The 28,000-nt window shown below is 39.7% G+C and overlaps 2 protein-coding genes across 2 annotated transcripts in view; one reads left to right on the forward strand and one right to left on the reverse strand.

Moving 5' to 3' along the window:
* Positions 1–2,345: 2,345 nt before the first annotated feature.
* NT5DC1 (5'-nucleotidase domain containing 1) overlaps positions 2,346–28,000 on the forward strand; it is a 144,321-nt gene continuing 118,666 nt past the window's right edge. Inside the window, exons 1-6 of the mRNA XM_030809593.1 lie at positions 2,346–2,722; positions 7,925–8,016; positions 10,085–10,156; positions 12,572–12,678; positions 17,415–17,494; positions 19,592–19,676. Coding sequence (XP_030665453.1) covers positions 2,630–2,722; positions 7,925–8,016; positions 10,085–10,156; positions 12,572–12,678; positions 17,415–17,494; positions 19,592–19,676 — 529 coding nt within the window. The 5' untranslated portion in view covers positions 2,346–2,629. The remainder of the gene's footprint in view (positions 2,723–7,924; positions 8,017–10,084; positions 10,157–12,571; positions 12,679–17,414; positions 17,495–19,591; positions 19,677–28,000) is intronic.
* On the reverse strand, positions 20,646–28,000 carry COL10A1 (collagen type X alpha 1 chain). The gene is made up of 3 exons (XM_003255601.2): positions 27,927–28,000; positions 27,077–27,245; positions 20,646–23,702 (listed from the first exon to the last, which is right to left on the reverse strand). The coding sequence occupies exons 2-3, from the start codon at positions 27,228–27,230 to the stop codon at positions 21,814–21,816; spliced, it is 2,043 nt and encodes a 680-aa protein (XP_003255649.1). The 5' UTR covers positions 27,231–27,245; positions 27,927–28,000; the 3' UTR covers positions 20,646–21,813.

Below are 28,000 nucleotides of genomic sequence, written 5' to 3' on the forward strand. Positions count from 1 at the left end.
ACGGGTCTTGCTATGTTGCCCAAGCTGGTCTTGAACTCCTTACCTCAAGCGATCTGCCTACCTTGGCCTCCCAAAGTGGTGGGATTATAGGTGTGTGCCACGACGCCAGGCAGACAGCTGTGGTTTTGTGGCTCCTCACATGGCCTTTCTTCTGTGCTTGAAAACTCCGATGTCCCTTCCTCTTCTTATAAGAATGCTAATCCTGTTGCATTAGGGCTCCACCCTTATGGTCTTATTTAACATTAATTATTTCCTTAAAGGCCCTATGTCAAATATAGACACATTGTGGGTTAGGTCTTCAACACATGAATGAGTGGGGGACAAAATTCAGTCCATGATACTCAAAGAAACAGAAATTAATTGGTATCTGAGTAGAAGACTGAACTTGTAGTTGATAATACAAGAGCTGTGGCATTTTATCAGTAAGTGTGATACAAGTTTAATGTGCAGGGAAAATGAAATATCTTTATCTGAAAATAAGCCTTATGAAACAATTAAACTAAGTGTTTGTATTTAAACTCAGGGTTATGTCGGGAATGGGAGAAGAGAAGGGAACCATCCCCTATATTTCTGGAAGAGTCAGACTAAGGTTTGAGGTACAAGGAAAGGTGAGTGGGGCTCAAGAAAGAGTACAAGCCTCTAGGATTGGATCATTTGCAAAATTCTCCCACAAAGTTTAAATGATGTGGACCCTCTAGCACAAGAGCTGTTTGTGTAAACATGCAGAATATATATAATTTGTTAATCAGCAAGTACATAAGATTGTTGATGTGTATGTAATAGCCAGATCCAGTCCCAGGACCACTTGGTTATCGACCCAGGGGTCTTTTTCTGCCTGGTTCCCTCTCTCCCCTCACCCCCAGTCAATTTCCTGTTCACAATTCAGCACACTCAAGAGGTTTTATAAGGAGAAGTTTTTGCTAAGTCAACAAAAAACAATCCTTTTATACTCTTCCCTCTTACAATGAATGTACTAGTACATTTGTATTACTAAGGGAAGTCCCTAAAGTACCTAAAGCACCTACTCCCACATGAAACAAGATATTCCCCGAGGAAACGTGTGCCCTTCAATGTGGCATGTACCTGGAAGTTTGACTTTGGTAACATTCTATTGCAAGGGGCAGAGAAGAATGCCAAGGTCGATGCTCCAGGGCCAACAAGCTTTTTCCAGCCTCTCCAACAATCTAGCCTTTTCTCTCTTGGTTCGCAGACATTGAAGCCATGGTTGTTGGACTCATCAGCGAACAGCTCAATCTTCTTGAAGATTCTTTACTTTTCCTGTTCCAGAGAGATGTGTTTGGGGCTTTTAAGTGTTATAATGGAACAAGTTATCAATTTTATTCAAATGAGTCTACTAGGTATAAGTGTCCTCCTACTCAATCGCACTATCTATTGCACTAAATTAATCCTCTGATTGGTCTATTAGCCTCAGAAGGATTAGTATTTGAAAGGGTTAAATGCAGTTCTCAATCAATTATATTTTCATTATGTCACGACTACTGATTTGTCCCATTAGACACACTGTTCCTTTAAATTGAAAACTGAAGCACTCAAACATAATAGATTTATATTTTCTTTTTAAAATGAGGCACTATGTAATAAAGATCTCAAAGTGCTAATTCTTCACATCCGGAAATCAGGAAGAGAATTAAATGCCCTAAGGCATACATTGTATATAATGGATTAACTTTCTCTGCATCTAAAATGGTAGTAGTTATACAGTTCTTGAGAGAATTAAGCAAATGTCACTCAAAACATTTTGTGCTCTATAAACCTTAAACCTGGTTTGCAAAAGTTTTCTTTTTCTGTAGTATGCTCTATATATTTCTATGAAGTTTCTGATGTCCTTTCATAGAAAATTCTTCATTACAATAACAGAATAGGATTATCAAGTAATAACCAATATTGGTTTCCATAACCAGTATCATCTTGCAAAATGGTTTTTCACGATGTCTGATACATTTATTTTCTAACGCACTCCAGAGTATGAAATGGTGAAAGGTCTCTCTTCCATTTTACCACTTAGGAAACCAAGGAATACAAAGTTTTTGGTTTAAACCACTATCAAAGATCACGTGGGCGAAAAGACCTTCCAAATTGTAGGCTAACTGGGTCAGAGGGATATTAGCGGATGAATTTTTTCCATGATCTTACTATTCCGCACACAGGTGTAAAAGGTCAGGTCTAACCTCATGATCTCCTGGTTTCCGAGGCGCCCTGAGGCGATGGACAGTCCCGGTTAATTTTGTGGTAGCCCTCGGGAAGGGCTACGTGCCTACAGGTCTCAGTTGTGCAGCAGCGGCACCGCTCCTGGACCCCCTACTGCCTTCTGGGCTCCTAGGCTTGCGGGACAGATCAGGAGACGCCGGCACTGGGGTACCAGGAGGACGCGAGCTGACTACCTGACTCTGGGCGGCGCAGAACGCCGGCCGCGCGAGGGGCGGGGGCTAAGCGTATCGAGGGGCGGTGCTCGAGGGCGCGGGAGGCGGGAGAGGTTGCCGCGCCGGGTGCCCTGGCAGCCGCAGCCCCGCCCCGCTGCGTCCGGCCCGGTCCTGTCCCGCAGCGTCCCGCCAGCCAGCTCCTTGCACCCTTCCCGGCCGAGGCGCTCCCCGGTGCTCCCCGCGCAGCCATGGCTCAGCACTTCTCCCTGGCCGCCTGCGACGTGGTCGGATTCGACCTGGACCACACTCTGTGTCGCTACAACCTGCCCGAGAGCGCCCGGGTGAGTGGCGCGGGCTCCCCGGGGCGCACTGAGCGCAACCTCCATGGCGGCTGGGGCTTGAGTTTCCTCCAGGCTTGGGCAGCGGCGAACGCTGCCGGGGGCCTGCGGCGGCCGAGTCTTTCCGCAGAGCGCGGCCTCCAGCGGCGAGAAGGGGCGGAAGTGTGCAGCCTCCGCTCCGCGCCGGTGCGGTGGGGACCGGCACATTTAGCTCAGCTGTTAGCTAATGTTGAGAGGGGGTAGGAAAGAACGAAGGAGGGGCAAACTGCGCAAGATCGGGCTGGGGAATCGGTGGTTTCTAGGGCAGAGGAGGGGCGGGGTCAGGGGCACTGGGGCTGTCCTTGAAGATCCCACGTCGTGGAACTTCTCTGCATGTCTTTCTGGACACCAGCTGATTGTGGACACAGCCACTTGATTTGGGACTTGCATTTTTTTTTGGCTGCATTTTTCTATTTGCACGATCAACCACCCATCAGTGTTTAAACTGCAATCTGGGAGAGATGGGTAGTATATAGTGTAGTGTATTGGAAGGAACACTAGTTGAAAAGTCATTAAGATCTTAGCCCTAATTTTACCTTCTATCAAGAAAAGAAAATAAATATTTATTGCGCATCGACTACGTGCTCCGTGCACTTTGAATACATTCCAGTCCTACCAACAGTCTGCAAAGTTTGGGTCCTCACTGTGCCCTGAGGGAGGGGGACATGGAGTATGCATACTTCCAGACCTGTACGCTCAAATTAATTGCCCTCCCTCCACTATTCCTTTGGTTTCCCAATTCCCAAGGAAACTAATTTTGAAAAGTTACCAGATTTTTTTAGTCCAAGCTCTAAGCATCCAGACAGAAAAAAAGCTGGTTATGAGTACAGTGGTGAAAGCGAGGACTCCTCAGCCAGACTGCCTAGCTTAGGACACCAGCTCCACTGTTACTAGCTCTGTGACTTCGAGCAAGTTACTTAACCTGTGCTGCTTCTCAGTTTCCCCATCTGTAAAATGGAGCTAATAATTGGATTTACCTCACAAGATTGTTGCAAGGATTAAATGAGTAAGAGATGTATAATGCTTAGAATAGTACCTTGGCAAAGACAAGTGTTTGCTTTTATGGTTACCACCCAAACCATTTAGAAACCTCACAGTTTATGGGTAGAACTCTAGATCACTGGTGCAGACATCAGCCAGGGCTGTGCCGCATTATGGTAATGTCCCTGCACCCGCCAGTTCTGGTACACGTTAAACGTCAAAAAAGAGTGGCTGCCTGAATTTCTCGTGTGTTTTCTGTGCCCAGATGCTAAATTTTTTTTAAGTGTCCTTTTTCTGCTGTTATACTTTCCTGCTTTCTTACCTTACAGGTCTGGTTTCCTTAGTCATATTGAGAATTAAGAAGGCTTTTTTACTACTTGATTCTTTGGCCACTGCTTCCCCTAGGTCTTTGATACATGTTTTCCTTCCCTCTGTGTCTTTCGAATCCTTCCTGGTTCACAGTTTTGTGTGTTTCCTCTTTAGTTACCTTCTTTTGGAGGGAATATTGTTAAAGCACTGTCATGTTAGGGCTAGTGTTGTCCATAGGTGATCATAAAATTTCAGAATATAAGATTCTCAAAGACAAGAGGTTTTTTTACTGCAAACCTGAAGAATAAGTGATGTTTAAAGCTTGAAAACAGTAACCTATTGAGTTTTGGATCATGTTTGGTGTGGAAATCTTTTTTTTTTTAAGTCCCACAGTGTGCTGAGCACCATGCTAGAGCTGAGGATACAGAGATCAACACGCAGGCCTCCAGGCAGCCTTACACAGTAGGCAAAAATGCTGAAGAGTTAGTCTTGGTCCCCTGCGGTGGATAGTATGACCTGGGTCTTGCTGCACGCTGCCAACAGTGCCTGGAGGGCCTCTTTGCTCTGCACAGAAGCTCTTCATCCCATCAGCCTCATCTTAAACATCGTTCCCCTTAGGAAGTCTTTTTGGCCCTTAAAGTTTGCCCTTCCACTCTAAGCCCACCTTCAGTTTTCCACAAAACCCTTCATTCCTCATAGCACATGCCGCATGATATTAACACTTCCTGTTTACTTGTTGGACTTCCCCTAGAGCCCAGCGTGATGGCTCCATCAGTATCTGTGACAGTTTCTTGTGTGTTCTGTGTGCCGAGCTTAGTGCTGGGCACATACTGGACTCAATAAATAGACTGAAGTAATAATAGGTATTTTAATAACAGAATATGATACAGCCATGATTCTAATAAGCATGCTGCTTATGTGAATGGATTTAATCCTTACAACGTCCCTGTGAGGTAGATATTATCACCACAGTCACTGTTAAGAGAGCATCAAGCAACGGGGCACAGAAGGAAAGTGTATCCAGGGCAACTGAGCAAGGTAGTCCGGCTGTGGATTTCTGCTTCTTCCCACCTTGCTGTCTGTATGGTGCCCTAAAACACAGAGGAAAGGCCTGGAGCTGGCAGATGAGGAGGTGGAGAAGAGTGCTTCACCCAGAGGAGTTACAGTAAAGGCCAGAACCTCGAGGTGAGCAACAGCACCAGGAACTGCTGGGTGCAAGCAAAAGGTGGCAAGTTGCAGGAGAAGATGGTGGAGAAGTCAGTGGGGACTGCATCATGGAGAGCTGTGAGTGCCTCTCCTTTTAGTTTTGTAGGCATTTAACAACTGCACAGAGTTGTGCAAACACAGAACTGAGTGTGTCCCCCTCACATGAGGCCTCAGGAAAGGCATTCTAGAAGAGAGGATGACACATGGTTTCTCCCAAGGTTGCAGGCTCAGAAGTCTGATACCAGTCAGTTAACGTAGATGTGTGAGTGGGAGAGTGGGGTCCCAAATATTGCATAGGACATGCTTATACTAAAAAAAATTATTTGTTTTTTATTTGAAAGTCACATTTACCTAGGCATTTTTAAATTTTATCTGGTAACCTTAAGTGGGAACCAAACATAATTTGTAGGCTGCTTATGGACCACAGGGTACCAATTGGCAACTGCTATAGAATATGTATTATTATTAGTCCTGAGAGACTGTGAGGTGATGACAGCTAAGGCTGGGAGAGGAATGTCATGGAGAGCCCTGTGCCATGAAGGCTTCTAGAGAGACTCAGCGTACTCTTAAGGACAAACTGCAAGAAGGCTTCTGCCTAGACCAGGGGTTTCAGAGTACAGATGCCCCTGCTTTTCTTCACACTGCTTTTCTCTGCTTCTCTTCCTTGTCCATTGGCCCTCTTCTCTCCTGTTACAGAAAAATCTCCTCCACAAGGTAAGGAACACAGCTGTGGCTGTGCCTGTTGGCATCTCTGATGGAAAGGGCTCCTTTCTTCCAGGAGAATTCGAGTGTTACATGCCTGTATCTTAAGACTAATCACTTGAATAACTGGAGAAACTCAAAAGTGCCTCAACCAGAGGCAAGTCTAAGGTGTACAATAGCTGGCTCTTAGGGGCTTGTGAAAGCCAATTGTTAACTATTCAGGAATTGTGCAAGCAGGTAAACTGCTGTTGGTGGCTTGAAACAGGCCATGTTGGGAATATTTACACCGTGGAGATGGGCAAGCGCTACCCATCAGGGCAGTGTTTTTGTTTTCTGTTTTTTTGTTTTGTTTTGTTTTGTTTTTAGCAGCATACAACATAATAATAGCAAATACTTAAATTGGATTTGCTGGTGTGCCAGGCTCTGCTCTAAGCATTTTACATCTGTTAGCCCTGCAGCACTGGTTTCTTATAAGCAGGATCATGATGTGGACTTTTTGTTGTCCATAGTACTTTGTACCACAGAGTGACTCAGTGTATTTTTTATTGCTTTTTTCCTTTTAATGATTGAATAAAAATCTGTAAAACATGCAGGTCAGTGGTTTTCAGTGTTCTCTGTGCATCAGAGAGGGCCCTCTCTACCCTGTATGCTTGGAAGCTCTGGGTAGTTTTAAGAAGTGTCACCTATGGTTCTGAATCACCACCAGGGTTGAGAACTGTTGATATATAGTGTTAGCATAATGTGGTTCAATTAACAGTTGACCTGGATAAGGTCACATTGCACTGGATGGAAGTACATGTGTAGTGATTTTAATTAGCTTTATGACAGGGAGCAACTTGATTTGACATTTGACAAGGAGCCTTTGCTTTCTCCACGCTCATATCCTGACACTCAGACCCCGCCACCCCTACTCCAGCTGTGTGCAGGCCCCTCAGTTTCTGAACCTGAGTTGCCCCCCCATTCCCTCTGCATTCACCCAGCGAACTGCTGCATCTAAGTATCAGTGTAAACCTCACTACCCAGGAGAGATTTCCCCTGCTCCTCTGCCTCCCTCTTCTCCCTGAAAGTATGACATGTTATCGAAACCTGTTGTGGGTTAATATCTGTAGAAGAAGGGTCAGGTTGTTCAGTGTGTCCTTTTGGACACTGTGCAGTTTGACTCAGACCACTGTTCTGCTCAGGCTCAAGTGTACCCGACACTGGCCAAAGAAGACTTCGAGGTAGAATAAGGTTGGGCCCTCTACCGTGTGTGCACTTTTTGTTTGGTATGTACAGTTCTTTTAAAGTTAGCCAGCACTTAAAAACCAGATATTTTACTCAAAAACCTAGCATTTTTTGTTGTTGAGAAATAAGATCTGTCAGCAATCAACAGAGTATTTATTATTGTAATTATTGTACTTGCTTCCAGAGGCTTTCTTTGTCCTTTGTCTTTAGTTTTTTTTTTTTTTTTTAATGGTTTTTGTGTATGTGTGTGTGGAGAAACAAGAGTGATTACCTGTATCTGATATAGGCATCATGACTCGTTTAGATCACCTTCCTGGTCCCCATATGTATTTTCCTGACATGGGGCCTTTCTGGCCAGAATGGACCAAGGATGGATGGATAGAGTGGTCATCATCTTTATCATCTTAGTGATATATTAAATAAGTTTAAAAAGCTTTGTCAAGTCTTAAATTATGATCTCCAACCCATTAGAATTCAGGAGTAGGGTTAATAATTGTCTTTGGTTGTATAATTGTATGCTGACGGTATAATTTTGAATGAGACAGCTACCTGGGGCATGCAGGGGATGATAAATTGTTTGTGAAGGGGAATTAAACTGCAGAACTTCACAATTACAGATATTTACAGATATTTCCTTCCTCCTACCTGCCCCCATCAGCAATTCCATTAGGGTTTTAGGTCTGTGACATTAGGAATGAATAGTAGGTGTTATATTTAATCTGTTTTTCTTCCCCTTATTTGCAGCTCATTTATAATAGCTTTGCCCAGTTCCTAGTTAAGGAGAAAGGGTACGATAAGGAATTGCTCAATGTGACCCCAGAGGATTGGGATTTCTGGTAAGTTCTTTTTTTTTTTTTTTTAAGTCTGCACATTTCCTATGGGTCTAATTGTTCCTGATAAAACTGTAATGCTTTCTCTTCTAAGAAGATAGAATGTGAAATGTGAGATTGAGTCAAAGGACAAATGCCTTCTATATTAAAAGTTTTGTATTTAATGAATTAAAGTGTTTTCTACTTTAAACAAGTTTAGACTTGCCTAATTAAATGTGAAAATAAGCTAAGAGTTTATGTGACTAATTTGGATATTTTCTTATAGTTTAAGTTTGTCATAATAGTTTTAGAGGTTAGTAAGAACTGTTTCTAAAATTTACATCTTTAAAGAAAAAGGTTTGGTTTACTATCCTTTAAGAACTATAAGAGAAAAGGAGGAATCATCACGTTTTGAGTAAGTCTGAATTAGGACGATTGGTTTTCTGTCATTTAGTTCCTAAATGTCTTAGGAATGAAAAGACATTCTTAAGAGTCTTACTGGGAATTCTCTTTCTGGGTTAGGACTCTCAACTTCCCAAAGCTTCCTTTGTCTTCCTCATTTAGATAACAAAACAAACAAATATCCTAAACCACTTTAAATTGTTCAGTTTAAAATCAGGCCAGGCAGGTGTGGTGGCACATCTGTAATTCCAGCACTTTGGGAGGCTGAGGTGGGTGGATTGCTTGAGTCTAGGAGTTGTAGACCAGCCAGGGCAATATGACAAAACCCCAACTCTGCAAAAAATAAAAAATAATTAGCCAGGTGAGGTGGCACGTGCCTGTATTTCCAGCTACTGGAGAGACTGAGGTGGGAGGATTGCCTGAACGCAGGAGGTCCAGGCTGCCGTGAGCCGTTGATCATGCCACTGCATTCCAGCTTGGGCTACAGAGTGAGATCCTGTCTCCAAAAAAATAAATAAATAAAATCAATAACAATACTAAACCACATGAAAAATACCTACATTATGTTGATCTAGTATGCATTCTTTTGATATTTGGTTAGTCTTTTTTGATGTATCATTTTTGTAAAAGGAAGAAACAGTAACATGTTACTATATGAAATTACTGACTCTGGAAATTTTACCCTGAACAAAAGTAAATAATCCTTCTAAAGTACCCTGTCATTTTTTGTTTAATTCCCTTGGTATTTGGTAGCCATTATACCATTTTGCTTTTATTATTCATAATAATGAATCTGTACTCACCTTTCTCCCCAAATCCTACAAGTCTTTTACAGTAAAGGAGCTAAAACTTAGTATTTGACTTTGTTTTAGTGGTTTTCTTTCTTTCTTTTTTTTTTTTTTTTTTGAGACAGAGTCTGGCTCTGTCGCCCAGGCTGGAGTGCAGTGGCGCAATCTCGGCTCACTGCAAGCTCTGCCTCCCGGGTTCATGCCATTCTCCTGCCTCAGCCTCCTGAGTAGCTGGGACTACAGGCGCCTGCCACTACACCTGACTAATTTTTTCTATTTTTAATAGAGACGGGGTTTCACCATGTTAGCCAGAATGGTCTCGATCTCCTGACCTCGTGATCCACCCGTCTCAGCCTCCCAAAGTGCTGGGATTACAGGCATGAGCCACCGCGCCCGGCCATAGTGGTTTTCAATAATATGCCTTGTCCAGAGGGCAAGTTCTTGTAACCTGACCTAAATTGAGATGAATTCTAGAGTGAAGGAAAGACTGGCTAAGTGCTTGACTTGTAGAATGTAAATGTGTGTGTGTGTGTGTGTGTGTGTGTGTGTGTGTATGTGTGTTTTATTTAATGGAAAACATTTGTACATTTTAACAGTCATGGGATGATGTTCAGGTTCTTTTTTTCTCTTTTGAGTTTTAGATTTATCTTTTGAAAAGCCTAAAGATTTTACAAACTAAATATGCTGTCCTTGTTTACCTATATAACAATTTTCCTTTTATACCTGCTCAGTGATAGATATTTAATTTTACAGTTCTTAGATATTCTTAATTGTGTGATTAACATACCATTCTCCTGGGTGGCAGAATCCCTTTTTAGCATTATGATGTTTGGAAAATATAGGTTGTTATTTCTTAGGTTAGCTAAATATATGAATTGATTGATAATCAAACTTTCCTATTTCAGTTGCAAAGGTTTGGCATTGGATCTAGAAGATGGGAACTTCCTTAAACTTGCAAATAATGGCACTGTTCTTAGGTAATAAAACTTATTTGTGAAGTCAAAACTTTACCTTCTCTGAGACACTTTATTACTGAGTGGCATATGACCCTTACAGTGTGGGTTAAATATGATTGTTTTAATTAATCAGATGACAGATTGTCTGCCTACATGTCTTTGTATGAATTGTTTAAGTCATTTAAATATGAATTTGTGAGCATTAGATTTAAAGGTCTAGTTCCTTTATGTTTACCTCATTAGAAATATTTGTAGGACATACAATAGAAAGTTTATAACCTGCTACATCTCATTGACTACCTGTTCTGGCAAAAGAGCCCAGGAATTATACTGTTTTAGCTGACTGTGTAGCTGCCTAAAATGAAATTGGGATTCTTTTTTGTTAAGGAAGAAAGAATGGGTATTGGGTAGGGGTTGGTGATCTATACCCACCACCCTCTCTTTCTCCATTTATCCAAATTTGGCCCTATCATGCAGGGATCATGTTGTGTCCTAGCTCCTTTTGGAAGTTTTTCTGGACTGTTCCAAGTCTCATCAACCTCTTCCTCCTCCCACACTCCAGGCTGACTTTCTTTACTTCTCTCCTCTCTGAGTGGGCCCAGTCTCTCAACTGTTGCTGAGGGTATGTCAAGCAGTCCAGAAGCAGCTGCTATCACTGCTCTGTCTCTCACAGGGCACCAGGGAGGGAGCATCTGTTTTTCCTCTGGTACTAACAGTACAGGCAAGTCAACATGGCCATGAAGCTATACCATTTATTACATACACAAACAGGATCAGAATCAAAGGAGAGAACTCCCAGACCCCTAATATGTACTCTCTTTTGATGCATCATTCTTTTTGCATGATGTAAACTCCCTTCACACTTTCCCCCAACCTTCCCCTAAGGTGCATCTAACTAGAGCAGGTGTAGCCCCACCTTTGGTATTTTGTAGTTTGTTTCCATGTTTATTTCTCAGGCATTGAGAGAGAGGGTATGTATAAATGCAGCTTTGTCCATGACCTTTAACTCTACTGTCAGATTCTCACAGTGTTCTTGGCTATCTTCAACCACAGTTAAAAGAATGAAAAGCTTTCTACAATTTTGTTTCTTTCTGTCTTTGTTCTATCTGTCTGTCCCTGTCCCAGTACCCCTCCTACAAGGTCTGTCTCTCTCCATCCAAGTCCTGGCTAACCTTTAGTTTCTCCTGAATTTATTAGCATACCTCCTTGATGCTTTCTTTCAACCAATATAGTAGATTCCTTCTCTGATCATATTTCCCATTCGGGATTCTTTGATCTTTACATATAGCTTTCTAAAATGTTAACCCCTTTATAAAAAGGAGCCCATTTGTGATTTTCCCCCATTTGCTTTTCTTATTTTATTTCTTTTTTCCTTCATATTATTTTGTTGGTACATTATAATACCAAGAGAATAATACTCTCAATCATTATAATTTCTCATAATAAACTACATTAACATTTCAACTAGTTCCTATAATGAACTACATTAACATTTCAACTACAGTAGTCCCTCCTTATTCTCGGAGATTGTCTTCCAAAACCCCCAGTGGTTCCTTGAAATCACGGATAGTACGTATCCCTATATGTACTATGTCTTTTCCAGTGATAAAGTTTAATAGATACAGTAAGAAAATATAAAATATAACAATAGAACTCAGAATGATATGCAGTTTAAAACTTAAGAATTGTTTGTTTCTGGAATTAGTCCCTTAGTATTTTTCAACCTAGGTTGACCACAGGTAACTGAAACTGTGGGAGAGCAAAACTGGATAAGGGGGAACTACCATATTTCTCTACAGCATAGGATTCTCTTAACTGGACAAAGGCAGTATTTTGAGCACAGAAAATACCTACTTTCTTGTCATGTTGCTCTGTTTTTCCGCTTCCTCTTCGATTTCCCTATGTGGTTTTAGCCATGCTGTGTCCTTGAGTGGGCAGGTTGCTCCTCATCTTGTCTTCACAGTCCTGCATGCTCACAATCATCCACCTGTGAGTGCCAGGTGCTTCCTGTGCCTCCTGTGGGCCCAGTGGACTTATGCTCTGATTCTGGTACCTACTGCTCTTTCTCTAGTGCTGCCAGAAGCAGCTTCCCACTAATCCACACAGTTGTTTTCTAATTGTTCCAGGTACGTTCATCTTATTTGCGTAGTTAAACGACAACTTCTCTAAAAAAGGGTGGTATCTTATCCAGTGTTGACCTCAGAGTGAGTATCTCCTAATCACCTGCTACTTGATGGATTAAAGCAGGGAAGTGCTACAGCTGCCCATAGAAATGCTTTACAGAATCCTAAACAGGGAGGCACCCAGTTGAAAACAGAAAAAATACATATGTATTTGTTAGCTCCAGTGGCAACAGGGATCAACAGTCACAATGATAGAGGAAGGGGCATTCAAGGGAACCATTAATGAGCAATGTGCATCCTCTCTCAAAATCAGGGCAAGCCATGGCACCAAGATGATGACTCCAGAGGTGCTGGCAGAGGCATATGGCAAGAAAGAGTGGAAGCACTTCTTGTCGGACACTGGAATGGCTTGCCGCTCAGGTATGACTCAAATGAGGCAGCTCCACCATCCGCTCCCTGTTTGTTTTGTTTCCCCCTTTGATGTCAGGACAAAGAAGACCCCCGTTTCCCTTGCTGGACAAGATGCCAAAGGGAGCAGCTTCAGCTTTATAGCAATAGGATATATTTTTTCCAAGGGTATTTGACTTCTATTTGGCAGATGGTTCAAAATACTGTTCACAGAAGATTTTATTGGCAGTCCTTTTACCTGTACTTGTTCTGGTTTAAAGATTAGCACTTAGAAATAATACAATCCTTAGTTGTCCTGTATTTATCAGTTTTGTTTTGTCCTCAATCCTTACTTTTCTTTCTCCATCTCTGATTTCTCCATGCATTCACATTACCTACCACTCCTATTTTCTATGATTATCTTCGTTACTGCCAGTTTAGTATCATCTGCCTTTGTCTCTTATTTTCCTGTTTTCCAGATGATTTTAATTATTTTTATTTTCTACCGCCTTTAAAGAGTTTCACCATGGGTAAACATGAAATGATTTTTCAGAAATGATTTATAGACATAGATGTGCATAATTAATAGGGAATAGTTAAATGTTTTTATAAACAGATCTTATTAAAAATCCTAATTATTAGTTTTTTCATTTGTTCTAATTTTTTTTACCATTTTGCAGTTTTCTCCCACACTACAATATTGAATTGCACCTTTTCTCCTTCAGAGAATAATACAGTAACCTGAAAATAGTTGCAGTTACTCCTTGTTCCTATTGTGTTTGCTTTGTTACATTTGCTATCTTTTGAGAGTTCTGTTTTGTTTGCTTGTTTGTTTTTATAGTGAGCTGAAAATGTCAGGAAATATGAGTGCTCTTGATAAAATTAGTTGATAGGAGAAACTAAGATTTCACGTTGGGGTTAGATATAGAATGCCTTTGTATACCTATCAAGTCAGATGGGAGGAAAGCCTTTTACTCAAATGATGGTTGAGAACTGCTGTTGTCTCTCCAGATGCTGGCAGGTGTAAACAGGCTCTTCCCCTCTCCTGGAAAAGCCAGGCACATAGCTAAGTGTTTCACTCTGAAATTCATTAAGAATCCAGAGTATTTTAAAGAATAAAATACCCAGCTGTTAAAAGAGCATTCACTCAGTGAAACACATCTGTTTACTCACTGTTTCGCCCACTAGAGAGCGCTACCTCTTGGAATCAGTAGCTTCGTCTGGCACTTACTTGGTCAGGAGCCTTCTGAGGATGGTCCCGGGAGTTTATCTGTTCCTACTTGGGTTAGTTAGGGAAGTGTTTCCCATCCAGGTGCCCAGTGGTCAGGTTGTGACACATAATAGAGGCCTATTGTTTTTGCAAAATGAGGGAGAGCTAATGCCTTTAAAAAATAATATGAGTTTTTTTAAATGTAGAGAAGTATGAAAGAAGGAAAAAAATGGCCTGTGATTCCACAGCCCAGTAAAAGTTTGTTTACATTAAATATTAATCTCAGCACATGGTTAGAAAATTTAAATATTATAGAAATGAATAGAAGGAATAGTAATTGTCTTCAACTCCTGTACTATTTTTTAAAGGTATACAAAAGGAATTATGCATTTACCTTGCTCTTTTCAATTTACATCTTGGAGATTCTGGCATCAGCACACACACACTAGGTACACTTAGTTCTTCTAAATGCTGGGATGCTCTGCAATTCAGTGCCTGTATCATGATATATTTAATCAGGCTCCTAGCAATGGACATTTATGTTGTATCTGGTGTTTCACCATTACAAACAAGCCTGTGGTGATGTTTTCATGAATGTATATTTTGCACTTTCATACATATATCTAGGATAAACTCCTAGAAGTATACTTGCTCTAAAGATATACAGGTTTAAAATTTTGGTAAATATTGCCAAATAAGTCCTTTATTTTCAGGAACTCCAGTTGATTCTATATTTGTAGCTTTCTTCTACCTTTAAGTATATTAATCCTCAGAGTTAAGAACAGAGTTGTAAAGTACATTCCCTCTCAGTACATTTAGGAAATTTAAAGCACTGAGGGATGTAGAGATGTTTAATGACAACTTGTTTGATAATCTCTTTTCAGGTTGTTGACCTAACATAAGAACAGTGTTCCTTGCCAGCTAATCTCCAGAGGGCAAATCCCTTTGAACTTATCTTCCCCAAATGGTAGATTATGCAGAAACGGCTTGGTCTAGTGGAAATCACAAGGGGCTTAGTGCCAAGCAGTCCTGGATCATATTGGCTCTGTTATTTACTGGATAAAGTGACTCTGGTACTAAGTCACTCTTAGCATCAGTTTTCTCATCTTTGAGTGGAGATAATACCACCTTTGCAGAAGTGAGAACCTTTGTTAACATAAATTGTTCCCTTCCCCTCAGTCCTTCCTTTGCCATTCTACCATGGCCACTAAAACAAAGGGAGTAGGGTTGGTAGTAGTTTCTTGGGGAGCAGTTTTTCTCTGTGTGAAACTTAATGATTATAGGACTTGATCTTGCTTCAGAGGCTTGTTTTGTTGAACTGGGCTCACTAATCACTTCATTAGCAATGAGCTGTCTCTTCTATACAGAGGTGGATGTTGAAGCTTTCATGTGGTATAGTATCAGAGTTTGGGTGTTGGGTGAGGCATTCCAAGCAGCCTGGCCCAGTTAACAACTCAAGGCTGAACAAGCCCTTGTGTCCACACAGCAGACATTCAGCCCAAGTTCAACAGTCAAATGACCTTAGCCTCTTGCATGGTGGGTGAAAACCAATGAGCTCTTCTCATTAGGTTCCCCCTGAATTATTTAATTAGAACACAACCCTTACTCAAAATCAGTAGTTCAACTCTTAGACTGAATTTCATCTATTAGTACCCACAAAGGAAGAAGAATGGGAAGAGAAAAGCAAGGGTATGTAACTGGCAATGCTGGGATGCTTCCTGCTCCAACAGTGCCTGAGACAGCCGGCCATGAAGTTGGGTCAGTCTGGTGTCAGGCCAAGCGATATGACAAAGTGCAGATTAATGAACCTCGGGAAGCTTTGCCCGCTGTCCTAAGTCTTGGGAGTCCCGGAGTGTCATGCAGTCTTACAGCATAGCAAAGCAGAGGCAGAAAAGCACATGGCATATCGTCTTCCTTTTCTTCCAAATCACTGGTTCTTCACACTGGCAAAGCCATCCTAACCTTTCTTAGGAATTAAAAACAGCCTGGGAGATTCCCCTAACAATTCAAGCTGTGAAACAATGAAAAACAGAAAGACTGTATCAACCAAAATATTTTTAACTGAGGGAATGGACACAAACTGGCACAGCCATTTTGTGAACTAACAGAAAGAAAACTTTGATTTTTTTAATACATTTTAAAATAAATTTACAGGAAGAAGTAAGAGGCAGAAAACAATATTCAGAGGAACAGAACCCTGGCTTCTGCATGTGGTTTTCTTCTAATTTCCTTATAATACTTCTGCATTCCAAAGTAATCTATTTGATTATTGGATTACTCATTCTTTCATTCAGCAAACATCTATTGAGTGCTTAGAATATGCTGAACACTGTGCCCAGTCAACGCTAAAGAACAAGACAAGTGTGTTCCATAACCTCATATACATAGCTTACAAATGAGAGGATGGGGGGAATCAAAATCAGGCGATTATAATGATGTATTCAAGCACCTTATTAATGTAAAATCTGGCTTTACGTATTGGTTCTTTTTGATTCTTCTTTGTATCAAGCGTTCTCTAGGGAACTGTATGAGGTTGGGTTCCCTCAAAAGCAGAGTGGTTACTCCTGATCCCAGTAGTCAGGAGTGAGGGAATGAGAGGATAAGACATGGAAGGAACAATGATTGCTGGACTCCACTGGGACTTCCAAGGAGAAGCTCAGACAATACCTCCCAGAGTTGTCTGTCCATGGAACAGGAAGCAGGGCATTCTTTTACTGGTTCCTGAACCTGTTCTAAGTGTGAAGTTTGCCACACGGGCTCCAGAGCCTTTGGGAGAAAGAGAATCGACACAGTTATGCCAAGGTGGGATGGTGCTATTAGCATAGCAGTGGCTGGAATCAGACACAGGCCAAGGGGATGTGACATGGGTCATCAAAAGTGTCTGTTCAGGGACAGCAGATCCAAAAGTCACATGTGCCAAAGAAGGGCTCAAATGTAATTCTACCTTAAGGTCATAGAGAATAAACCAAATCCCTCTCTTCCACGAAATTTTGGAATGTACCTGTCCTATACTCTACAGTTTTTAAGCACACTGTGTCTTCACATGGCGTGATTATATTCTACTTATCACTCCAGTTTTTTTCACATTATACTGAAATTTGTCTTAAATGGCATAAAAATAGAATGCAGTACTCTAGGAGGGGTCAGCCAACTAATCTGAAAAAGCACTATTGTGTGGAGCACTTCATGGTACTCCAGGGTTAGGTAAATTGATTGTTTTGAAATTCAGTGACACAGATAACATCATATGGCTTTTTCATATTCTATTTTATTTTTTGCATATACTCTTTTTAGTTTTTACATTCTTTAAGATGACTAAAATGTCTTCGAATACAATGCTTAACTTCTAGATACCATATTTTAACTTTCTTGTGGTGCCCTCAGAGCTTAAATCTTTCTTAAAAGACAATGACAGCCAATAATGGTGCCACTTTGAATTGAAATGGAGGCTTCTTCAGATAATTAAACAAAATCTAGTGTCTCTTCAGCCATATTCCTGTGTATTTCACATACATGCAGCATTATGTTGTTCCCAGTTTAAAATTTTGTTCTTTTTTAGGAAAGTATTACTTTTATGACAACTACTTTGACCTGCCAGGAGCTCTTCTGTGTGCCAGGGTGGTGGACTATTTAACAAAAGTAAGTGGGGACTCATTTTTTAAAACTATGATATGTAGTCAGTCATAAATTGGAGGACCTAATTATATATTGCTTCTGAGTTGTGATTTTGCTTAGTTTCTTCTTTGTGGTTTCAGAGCTGACTGGGAAAGAAAAACATGGTGAATTTGGTTCAAATATTTTTGGAAAATTAAGTAGCAGTGACCTTTTTTTTTCTCTCAGGAAAAATAAACCTATTCTCCAGCAGAGGGGGCAAAAGTTTAGAAAAAGAAAAGAAATACAGAACTTGCATCTGGAAAAAACATTTTCTTTAGCAGAATAAATAGTTTCATTAGCAAAATAAAAAAGTTAAAGGTGATTAAGAAAATTCAGTGTGTCTTTAAGCATTCTAAATAATATAAAAGCAAAAAAATTGGATGAAATTTAAAAATTCACCATTTTGAGCATCATTTAATGAATATAAATTTTTTCTTTTATACTGTATATCAAGATTAAATAGATCTCTGGTTATACTAGTTTATTCTTAGGACTTAAGACCTATGAACATAAAACAGATTTATATGTCAGAATCACTTTCCTTTATGCATATGTCTTTTGAAAATAACTACTTTCCAGGCCAGGTGCAGTGGCTTACGCCTGTAATCCCAGCACTTTGGGAGGCCAAGACAGGCAGATCACAAGGTCAGGAGTTCGAGACCAGCCTGGCCAATATGGTGAAACCTCATCTCTAATAAAAATACAAAAATTAGCTGGATGTGGTGGCGTGCACCTATAGTCCCAGCTACTAGGGAGGCTGAGGCAGGAGAATTGCTTAAACCCAGGAGGCGGAGGTTGCAGTGAGCCAAGATCACGCCAGTGCACTCTAGCCTGGGCGACACAGCGAGACTGCATCTCAAAATAATAATAATAATAATAATAATTACTATCATTTTGACAATAGAGCACAGGTAATGCTTTATTTGTGAATCAGAATTACATTTATGTGTTGTGAAAGTTTCCATTGAGCAATAGTTTGGGTATGTTTGTAGAAATCTTACTAATACAAGATGGAGTTAGTTTCTCATTTGGTAGTTACTACAAGCAAAGTGTATCAGTCTTTAAATATTTTGGAGTTTGTATAATTAGATATAAATATCTGATAGTCTGTCTTTGTTTAGATAGGTTACTGGTTAACGTTTCCAAGGAAGCGAAAGATCATAGGGTTGTGTATTTTAATGTAATGTTTATTTGCTTTCTGATTAAAAAAAATCTTAATGAAAAAAATTTACATTTTGGATTTGGAACCTCATTCATCTCTTCTGTTGAGACTTGCAGCTCTTTCATATTGAAATTCAGGTTAAGTGTGCACTGAATTCTAAAGTAACTAGCTTTTGGGGTTTTAGGGCATCAGTGTTCTTAGTCCCATTGATGCCATAGTATGTTATGTAACACATTCTGATATCCCAGAAATTATATAACACTGTGAATTTGCTGTGTTTAAAAATATTCTATAATTTTTAGACTTTATAATGAGTGGAAATTTTTATTTGGGCTATATGAGCTATATTAATATTTAGTAATATGTATGTGTATATGTAGCAGTGATTTTCATGGAAGATTTCTTTTTAAAATCACATTTAGAAGAATGATAATGTTATTATGTTTTGTAAAATATAAACTTCTATCAGAATATAGTAATACAGATGCTCCCTAACTTATGATGGAGTTTTTTCCTGATATACCCATCGTTAAGTCAAAAATACTATAAATCCATTTAATACACCTAGCTTACTGAACATCATAGCTTAACCTAGCTTATCTTAAACATACTCAGAACACTTCCCTTAGCCTACTGTTGGGCAAAGTCATCAAAAGAAAGCCTATTTTGTAATAAAGTATTGAATAGCTCATGTAATTTATTGAATGCTGTACTGAAAGTGAAAAACAATAGTTGTATGGGTACTTGAAGTTAAGTTTCTAGTGAATCTTCATCACTTTTGCACCATTATAAAATAAAAAAATTATAAGTCTAACCATCTTAAGTCAAGGACTATCTGCATTGTAATTGTTTGCCAGCATTTTTCACTATGCTTAAAAACTGAATTCTTGCATTTGTTACATTTGGAATTACTTTTTCAGCAGAACAATGGTCAAAAAACATTTGATTTTTGGAAGGATATAGTTGCTGCTATACAACACAATTATAAAATGTCAGCTTTTAAGGGTGAGTATCTTGAAGAGGGGCCTTCTAATACATGTTTGTTAAGCTATGTTTGTCTAGTGAATTAGTTGGAAAGTAGGTACTTTGCTATGTATCTTACTTAGGATTTAATTTGAGCTTAAATATTATTATAAAGTTGGTTCTGCCTACATTTTCAGAGGTCCTTTTATTTGTGCTTCTTTCATGGCTATAATTGCCCATATTCCAAGCTGTGCTGTTACACTCGCCTTTACCATGCCTGCCACGAGGGTCATTCTGTGAGTTCCCTAGAATTGAAGTCCAGTTTTGCTTTTTCATGGCTTGGGCATGAGGGTTGGTGACTTGTAACCATTAGTGTAGTAGTTATAGACAGGTGGGCAAAATGTCTGCCGGCAGAAATTTTGTTCTTGTTGCTTAAGGAACAAAACTGGCTGACCCAGAGTGAGGGCAGAGATATTACCAATCTTGAGCCCAGAGTTTTACCTTTCCAATCACAGCTTTGCTTGGATTAGACAAGATTGCTTCTAAGGAGTAAATAGATACCTTTATAGTATGTTACCTCAGTGACTTGAGCCACATTGTCCTGATTCAACTAATAGGATGATGGATGCTCAAGAGTAGTATTTTTCAGCTTGGAAAAAATGTTGCCTTTTGATTGACATAAAAAAAAATTGCTTGCCTTTTTAAAATGTAATTCAAGCCATCAAAACAATTTTAAATGTTATAACTAAAAACATGTCAAGACAATAAATAGTAACTGCAGAATATTTGTTCAAACTGCATATTTCTCTGTCACCTGCTTCTTTCCCTTCCAGGAGAAAATTACAATTTTGGGGTGATTTTGTCATTTTTTTATCCCTAGTCATCAGCCCTTGACCGTGACTCAGATTGCATGTGGTTTTGTGGGTACCTCTTCACAGTCAACACTGAGTGGTTGAGTCTGTGGTTGAATAAAGATGTATCCTCAATATAGGGACATATCCATGACAATTGTAAAAGCCACCCATCACTTTATTGTCCTGCTTTTTTATTAACTTTGAACAATGAAAAGCCTTGAAAGAATGGTTGAGAACAGCAAATTGCTGCTTTCAAATTAATTCAGCGTAAAAATCTATTGATGTTATTTTATTGCATCGTAAATAAGTAGTAGGTAAAACATTTTGTGCTTTAATAAGTGAGGCACAGCTTAAATGTTTTAAACAGCAATATAAAAATACAGTACAGAGCATAAATAAATAATATATCTCCACTTCTAGTCAAATTTTGAAACCCTCAGTGTTAATTATAACTTCACTTGAATGGGAGACACAAGGTACATGTGCTAATGTTCTGTAAATCCAGAAAATCATATCACATAAGATTCGATAAGGAATTAAAGAAATCAAATTAATCACACTTGTGTTAAATAAATAAGAATAGGTCAGATACCTGCTTCCAAGTTATGCTGGGTATATAAAAAGCTTCTCTGCAATCATAGAAAAGTTTGAAAAGGTTCATTGACAAAAGCACCTTGCATTTCAGATGAACTTCAATATTTTGGGGCTTTTTTATATAAGAGCTTTAAAAAGTATATATGCACCTGTATATTTGAATAGATATTGATGAAAGGGGCCATACAGGCCTCAGAGTAATGCACCATCAGAAATATTTTAGGGGATACAGTGTCTTTTAAATTTGAATATTCAAGTATTTAAGTTCTACAAAGTTATATGATACCTCCTGGATGTTTCCTAGAAGTTCTCGTATTCATAGTTAGAAACAGGCTTTTTTAGAAAGGAAATGCCGAGTTTCTCAAATCAAATTTCACATAACTTAGAGCTCTGTGTCTGTTTTTTTTTAATGATGGTTTTTTGTTTGTTTGCTTTTTGGTTTTTGTTTTTAACGTAGCAGGACTTCTTTGGTGATATTTTTTAATATTGGAGAAAACCTTAAAGAGCCTTAAGATTGCTAACTAGAAATTCAAGAGAGGCTTCACATACGTTTTTACATTGCTGCTCACTTTTCAGGGGGAAGGTTTGTTGGTCTGACAGCTCAAATCTGTATTTCAGAAAATAAAAATTACATTCTTTTCAGCCTACCTCCATGTGCATTTTGTAGGGTGGGGTGGAGTTAGAGAATGCTTTTTCTAGCACAAGATTTAGATTAGCTCTGTGGGTTGTACTCACATTGGAGCCACTAGGAATCCTGAGAAAGAGGAGTGGACATACTCAGAGGAGTACAGGCCATTTGACTCGGCATTGGGCAGCTGGAGCCACACCTGGTCATTTTCTGTGAGATCGATGATGGCACTCCCTGAAGCCTGATCCAGGTAGCCTTTGGTGTATTCATCATAGGTGTACATTACAGGGGTGCCATTCTTATACAGGCCTACCCAAACATGAGTCCCTTTCACATGCACGTGGTATGAAAAATAGTATATTCCTGGTATCCTACAAGTAAAGATTCCAGTCCTTGGGTCATAATGCTGTTGCCTGTTATACAAAATCTTATCAAATGGTATAGGAGTTCCTATTGCTGGGTAAGCTTTGGAGAGAATAACAGTAAAAGCAGACACAGGCATTCCTGTTACCCCCTGGTTGGCACTAACAAGAGGCGTCCCAGAAAGACTGGGCCTTTGGCCTGCCTTTATAAAACCCTCAGGCATGACTGCTTGACCTGGTGGGCCTGGAGGCCCAGGGGGCCCCGGAAGGCCAGGCTCTCCAGAGTGGCCTCTTGGACCTGGAGGCCCTGGTGGCCCAGTGGGTCCATTGAGGCCCTTAGTCGCTATGCCAGCTGGGCCAGGAGGACCGGGATTTCCTGGATCCCCTTTAGACCCAGGGAATCCTGGAATGCCTGGTGGCCCAATAGGGCCTCTAGTACCTGGTATTCCAGGGGCACCTCTTGGGCCAGCCTCTCCATTGTGTCCGGGCATTCCCTTTGCTCCTGCTGGGCCCACAGGGCCTGGGAGACCAGGAGGTCCTCCAACTCCAGGATCACCTTTTGGGCCTGGTAACCCTGGGTTACCCTTAGGACCATCGAGACCTGGTTCTCCTGGGTACCCTGGTTTTCCATCTGACCCAGGGGAACCCCTTTCACCCTTAGCCCCAGGGTATCCTGCAGGCCCAGCTGGCCCTGTCTCACCTTTAGGGCCTGGGAGACCATGGTTGCCTGGGATGCCTTTTGGTCCTTCGGGTCCCATATTCCCAGGGGGTCCAGTCAGACCTGGCTTCCCAGGAAGACCTGCTGGCCCTTGTTCCCCTTTGGCACCTGGACCCCCAGGAAGGCCAGCAGGTCCTCTTTCTCCCTTCAGACCTGGCAAGCCTGGTTTCCCAAAGCCAGGAGGCCCTGGGGGCCCAGCTATTCCTGGAGCCCCAGGGAGACCTTTTGTTCCTGGAATCCCTGGCTGGCCTGGGGCTCCAGCAGCTCCTGGCTTTCCAATGCCTTCTGGCCCTCGTTCCCCAGGAGGGCCTTGGGGACCTGGTGGGCCAATTGGTCCCATTTCTCCTGGAAAACCTCTATCACCTTTGACGCCTGGCTGTCCTGGAACCCCATTTTCACCTCTTTTTCCCACTCCAGGAGGGCCAGGTGGTCCCGTGGGACCCTGAGGGCCTGGAAGACCCCTCTCACCTGGACGACCAGGAGCACCATATCCCATTTCCCCTTTCTGTCCATTCATACCAGGGACTCCTGGTGCACCCTTTTCTCCAGGAAAGCCCCTGGGTCCCGGGGCTCCTGTGGGTCCCTGTTGTCCAGGTTTTCCTGACACAGAAATTCCAGCCGGTCCAGGGATTCCAGGTGGTCCCGGTGGGCCCCGGGGTCCTGGTAGGCCAGCTGGTCCAATATCTCCTTTTGGTCCATATGGTCCTCTCTCTCCGGGTTTTCCTGGGAGTCCTGGCACACCTGGCTTCCCTACAGCTGATGGTCCTGGTGGTCCTGGCAACCCTGGCTCTCCTTGGAGTCCAGGACTTCCGTAGCCTGGTTTTCCTGGTGGTCCGGAAGGACCTGGGTGCCCTCGAGGTCCAGCAGGGCCTGGTGGACCAGGAATACCTTGCTCTCCTCTTACTGCTATACCTAAAAGACACACCCAACACACCCACCCATAGAAGGGGATGGTTAGTGACATTAAAGAGAATCATTGCCTTTCAAAATATGAATTGGGACACAATATTTCAGCGTCATTTATTCCATGTAGACAGAACAGTCTGAAATGGTTTTAGATTATATGTTTTGTATTGTTTTAAAAACCTCTGTTGGAAAAGATGGTTTCACAAAACCATGGCTACCATAATACTTTTATCCCATGACAGTGATTCATGAAAATGAGCTAGGATTGAAGAATTCCTCTAGAATAAGTGCAGTGGAGGTAAATTTAGTACATTTATTTTGGGAAAATCATGTACAGAAAAGGCAGAAAAAGACTAGTGCAGAATAAGTGAGAAAATGTTTTAAGAACTATAAAAATTTTCCCTCCCAAAGCTACCCTGTCAGACATAAAAGAGAAACAGAATTAATGCTGATTTACATCTGCCATGCCTCTGCTGAACACAGGTTAGATTTTGGTTGATTTACTTTTACCTCAGAATATACTCTGAGCTCTTATACTTTCCATTATTGACTTAAAATTGAAACAAAGAACTAGAGAATTAGACGTAATAGGTGAGGTACATAAAATAGTATTAAAGTACTTACCTAAATACAAATATATATTGTTTGATTTCATAGAGCTGTGAGTTCACTTGACCTGATAAACTAAACTTAAACTAAAAATCATAGTGCCTGTGATGTGAAAAATGCTGCTGGGCCACAAGTATGGGGAAAGCACAGGGTAGAGATATTTCTGAGATTTGGAAAACGTTTGGTATATATAAATGCAGAGCAAATCATTAAAATAGATATGCCGAAATAGGGAAATAGTTGTTTTAGATTTAGGTATTTTTTGTACTAGAGTTATATTTCAATTTGAAAACATTTATTAATAAATACATAGAGGTTTCCCCGTGGATTTTCAGAAAATAACATCAGGAAAAAGACTGTGAGGAAAATTAATTTATGTAAAAGATTTCCTTATATTAAATATTTCATTGATTGTAGTGTACATACATGATTATATTATGTACAAGTGGATATTGATATATTGCAAATAAAGGAATAAATAAGGAATTTTTTAATGGGTTGGAGGAATAAAATAGTGTATTTTTTAAAATGCCAACTATGTTAGATTGAGGTTTGCTTCAGAATCTGATTATAAGGGTCATGTTCACACTAAAAATAATTGTCTTAGTCTGATTGGAAATCTGTTTTACTGTTAAAGAATAGAAACAAGTCAATGGAAATGAATGCATTGGGCATCATCCGAGGCTGGAACTCCAGTGACAGGGCGAACTTTGTCACTTGGAATGTTGTCCTAATGGGTCCTCAACTTCTCAGTGCAAGAAAGAATTTGACTTCGATTGAATGCTTGGGGGACAGCCCCTGTTTGTAGGTTGTCATCTGAAAAAATTTTCTTCATTCAAGATTAGGGTGGCACAATCCTCAAGGTAAAACGACTACTTACTATTATTAAGTTTTTTAAATGCCACAAACTGAAATTGTGATTGGTTGTGTCAGAATGTGGCACGTGCATCTGCCCACCAGCTGTGGAATCCTCTGCAGCATAATTTAGTATGTTTTGACAGAACTCTTTTTTAACCTGTGTTGGATAGATGTGCCTAGGAATTATATAATAACTGTTTGAATTTCTGTTATCAACTTAATGTTTTACTTGTATAGACTGTGGGCTTTTATGTTTGTTATGGTGCATTAATGCCTGCCAATGGATGATAGTGTAGTTGAGTGTCTATCAAAAAAGAGACTAAGGTGGATTTAGTAGTTTAAATACAGCTTCTGAACTTTTCATTTGTTAAGATATTTTCATTTGTTCTGCAATAGTAGCCAAGATAATGGTGTATATTAAGAGAAGATCAAAGTATTTTTAACCTTCTAAAATAGTGCATTTTCTTTTTAATTCAAGACTTTGTTATGCTCTTATTAAGGTATTAAAAAGCCTGATTTTGTGATCATGGAAACTATTGAATCCAGTGCTGTTTGTCATAGCATTTCAAATTGTGTTTGTTGCTTCAAGTAAAGCAGAAGGTCCCTTTGTCTTTTATTTTTTTCTTTACTAGCTTTTAACTTTTAAATTTTTTATTTATATTTTGAGACATTCAAAAGTATCGGTTGTATACCTGTGCATTTATTTTCAAATATTAAGTTTCCTTTTGTGAAATATTTTAAATTCCATCTTTCTTCTTAAAAAGACAATTCTATAAGTTTCATTGCTCAAAATGGTTGTTCTCAAAAGCATAATATTTAAAGTTTATAACAAATATCCTTAGCTTTATTTACAGTATAAAATATATAATTAAAAAAATTATGGAAAGGGAGTTTGAAGCCTACAGTCAGTTTATATTATTCTGTAGATATTTTATAGGCAGTCGTGTCAGTTGCTATTAAATAAAATTAGTGAATATGAGGCCTAGAAGTTGCCCTTCTTTGAGAACCTTAGTGGTTTACATATATTATCTCAGTAATCTTCAAAGAGTAACCAAGAAAACTGGACAGATAAGCAACAGATTCAAGAAGAAAATTAACTTATTGAAGGCTGTATTAGTAGCTAAAAGTAGTAGAAGTAAAACTAGGAGTAACAGAAGTAGTAGTAGAAGTAATACCAACACTTAAAGCACTTTACAGGTATTAATTCATTTAAACTTCGCAGCAGCCCTTGAGATAGCTGCTCCTTATTTTACAAATGAGGAAACTAAGGCATGGGAGGACAAGTAACTTACCTCAGGTCACACAGCTTATGCATTATAGTTAAGTCTCTGCATTTTACCGCTAAACTATATTCAAAATGTATAAGTAACTATGAGAATTGCAGTTTCATTTGCCTGCTTGACAATTCTCATAATTATATTTGTTCATTTTGGGGGGGGGGCATCAGATTTTTTTGATAAGACTCGGTTTTATATCTCTTTGTGGGCTAGTTGAATTAGTTTTAAAAGTAAATGTTTAAGTATTCAGCTAAATAAACCAGCTACCTTCTTTGTACAATTGGCAGTTATTTTTAGCTTAAAATTTTTAAACTTGATTAGTTTTGATTAGATCAAGATTTCTGGATTACATGCAGTTATTTGTGCAAAAACGGCATCTGAGAAAAAAATTTCTACACACAAAAGTTCTAATTTTCTGCAGGTATATCTTTCTACTATATTTTCAAGTATATCTTTTCTACTAATTGGATATTCTTATTCTACTTTTTTCACGGATCACTTTGTTGTAATAATTTGGGCTAATTCAGAAGTTTGACAATAACACCGAAGTTAAATGCATTTTGTTAAAGAGATTATTAAGATTATAGAAAGCAACAACCAACTTGTTAATAGAGCAAAATATACAGTTCAGGTTACCTTTACTCTTTATGGTGTAGGGAATGAAGAACTGTGTCTTGGTGTTGGGTAGTGGGCCTTTTATGCCTGTGGGCGTTTGGTATCGTTCAGCGTAAAACACTCCATGGACCAAGTTCAAGGATACTAGCAGCAAAATGGGTGTTTGTGGCAGCATATTCTCAGATGGATTCTGAAAAACAGGAAAGAATAACTTTATACAGCATTGTTATTAACTTATTTTTCTCATGTTTCACAGATGAGTTCTTTATACAGTTATCTACTTTTTTAACCTATCCTGTATATTTTTAATATGTGCCATAAATGAGAGATCATTTTTTAGTTATGTGAATATATATATTCCAAAAATAACTAAGACTTAGTCCTAATAAAACCATATTGTAAAAATTTGCCCTAATCCGAATTTCAGTGTATTTTGAAACTATTAGATATTTCAGGCTATGTCAAAGATCCTGGATTATTTAATACAGACATCCAATCCTAATTTGTTTCTTTTTCTTTAGGTAAATCATTTTATTTTCACTTGATTACCTGATTTACCTAAAGAAAAAGAAACAAATTAGGATTGGATGTCTGTATTAAATAATCCAGGATCTTTGACATAGCCTGAAATATCTAATAGTTTCAAAATACACTGAAATTCGGATTAGGGCAAATTTTTACAATATGGTTTTATTAGGACTATCATCTATAGACTGATGCAAAAAGAACTTTCTGAGTGCATTTTAGTAGAAACCCATTTTTTTAAATCACTTTAATACTTCTAATACTTGAGAAAACTCAAGTATTTAAATTATTAAAGTTTCTTTCCAAGCAAGTTAACATGGAAGTCCACCAGTGAGCGTACGCTTACCTGCGTGCTGGGAGTTCCTGGAGATGGTGCCTTGGCAGCTTTCTGAAGCCTCCTCTGCCCAGGTGAGCAGTGCA

The sequence above is a fragment of the Nomascus leucogenys genome, chromosome 3, assembly GCF_006542625.1.
Source record: "Nomascus leucogenys isolate Asia chromosome 3, Asia_NLE_v1, whole genome shotgun sequence".
NCBI classification, from domain to species: domain Eukaryota; kingdom Metazoa; phylum Chordata; class Mammalia; order Primates; family Hylobatidae; genus Nomascus; species Nomascus leucogenys.

What these genes read in the sequence shown, in the direction of transcription:
- COL10A1 (XM_003255601.2), bottom strand. Translation starts at nt 27,230, where the DNA reads ATGCTGCCACAAACACCCATTTTGCTGCTAGTATCCTTGAACTTGGTC. An exon ending in CTACACCATAAAGAGTAAAG is followed by an intron (nt 23,703 to 27,076) that starts GTAACCTGAACT and finishes TGTGTCTTTTAG; the next exon opens with GTATAGCAGTAAGAGGAGAG.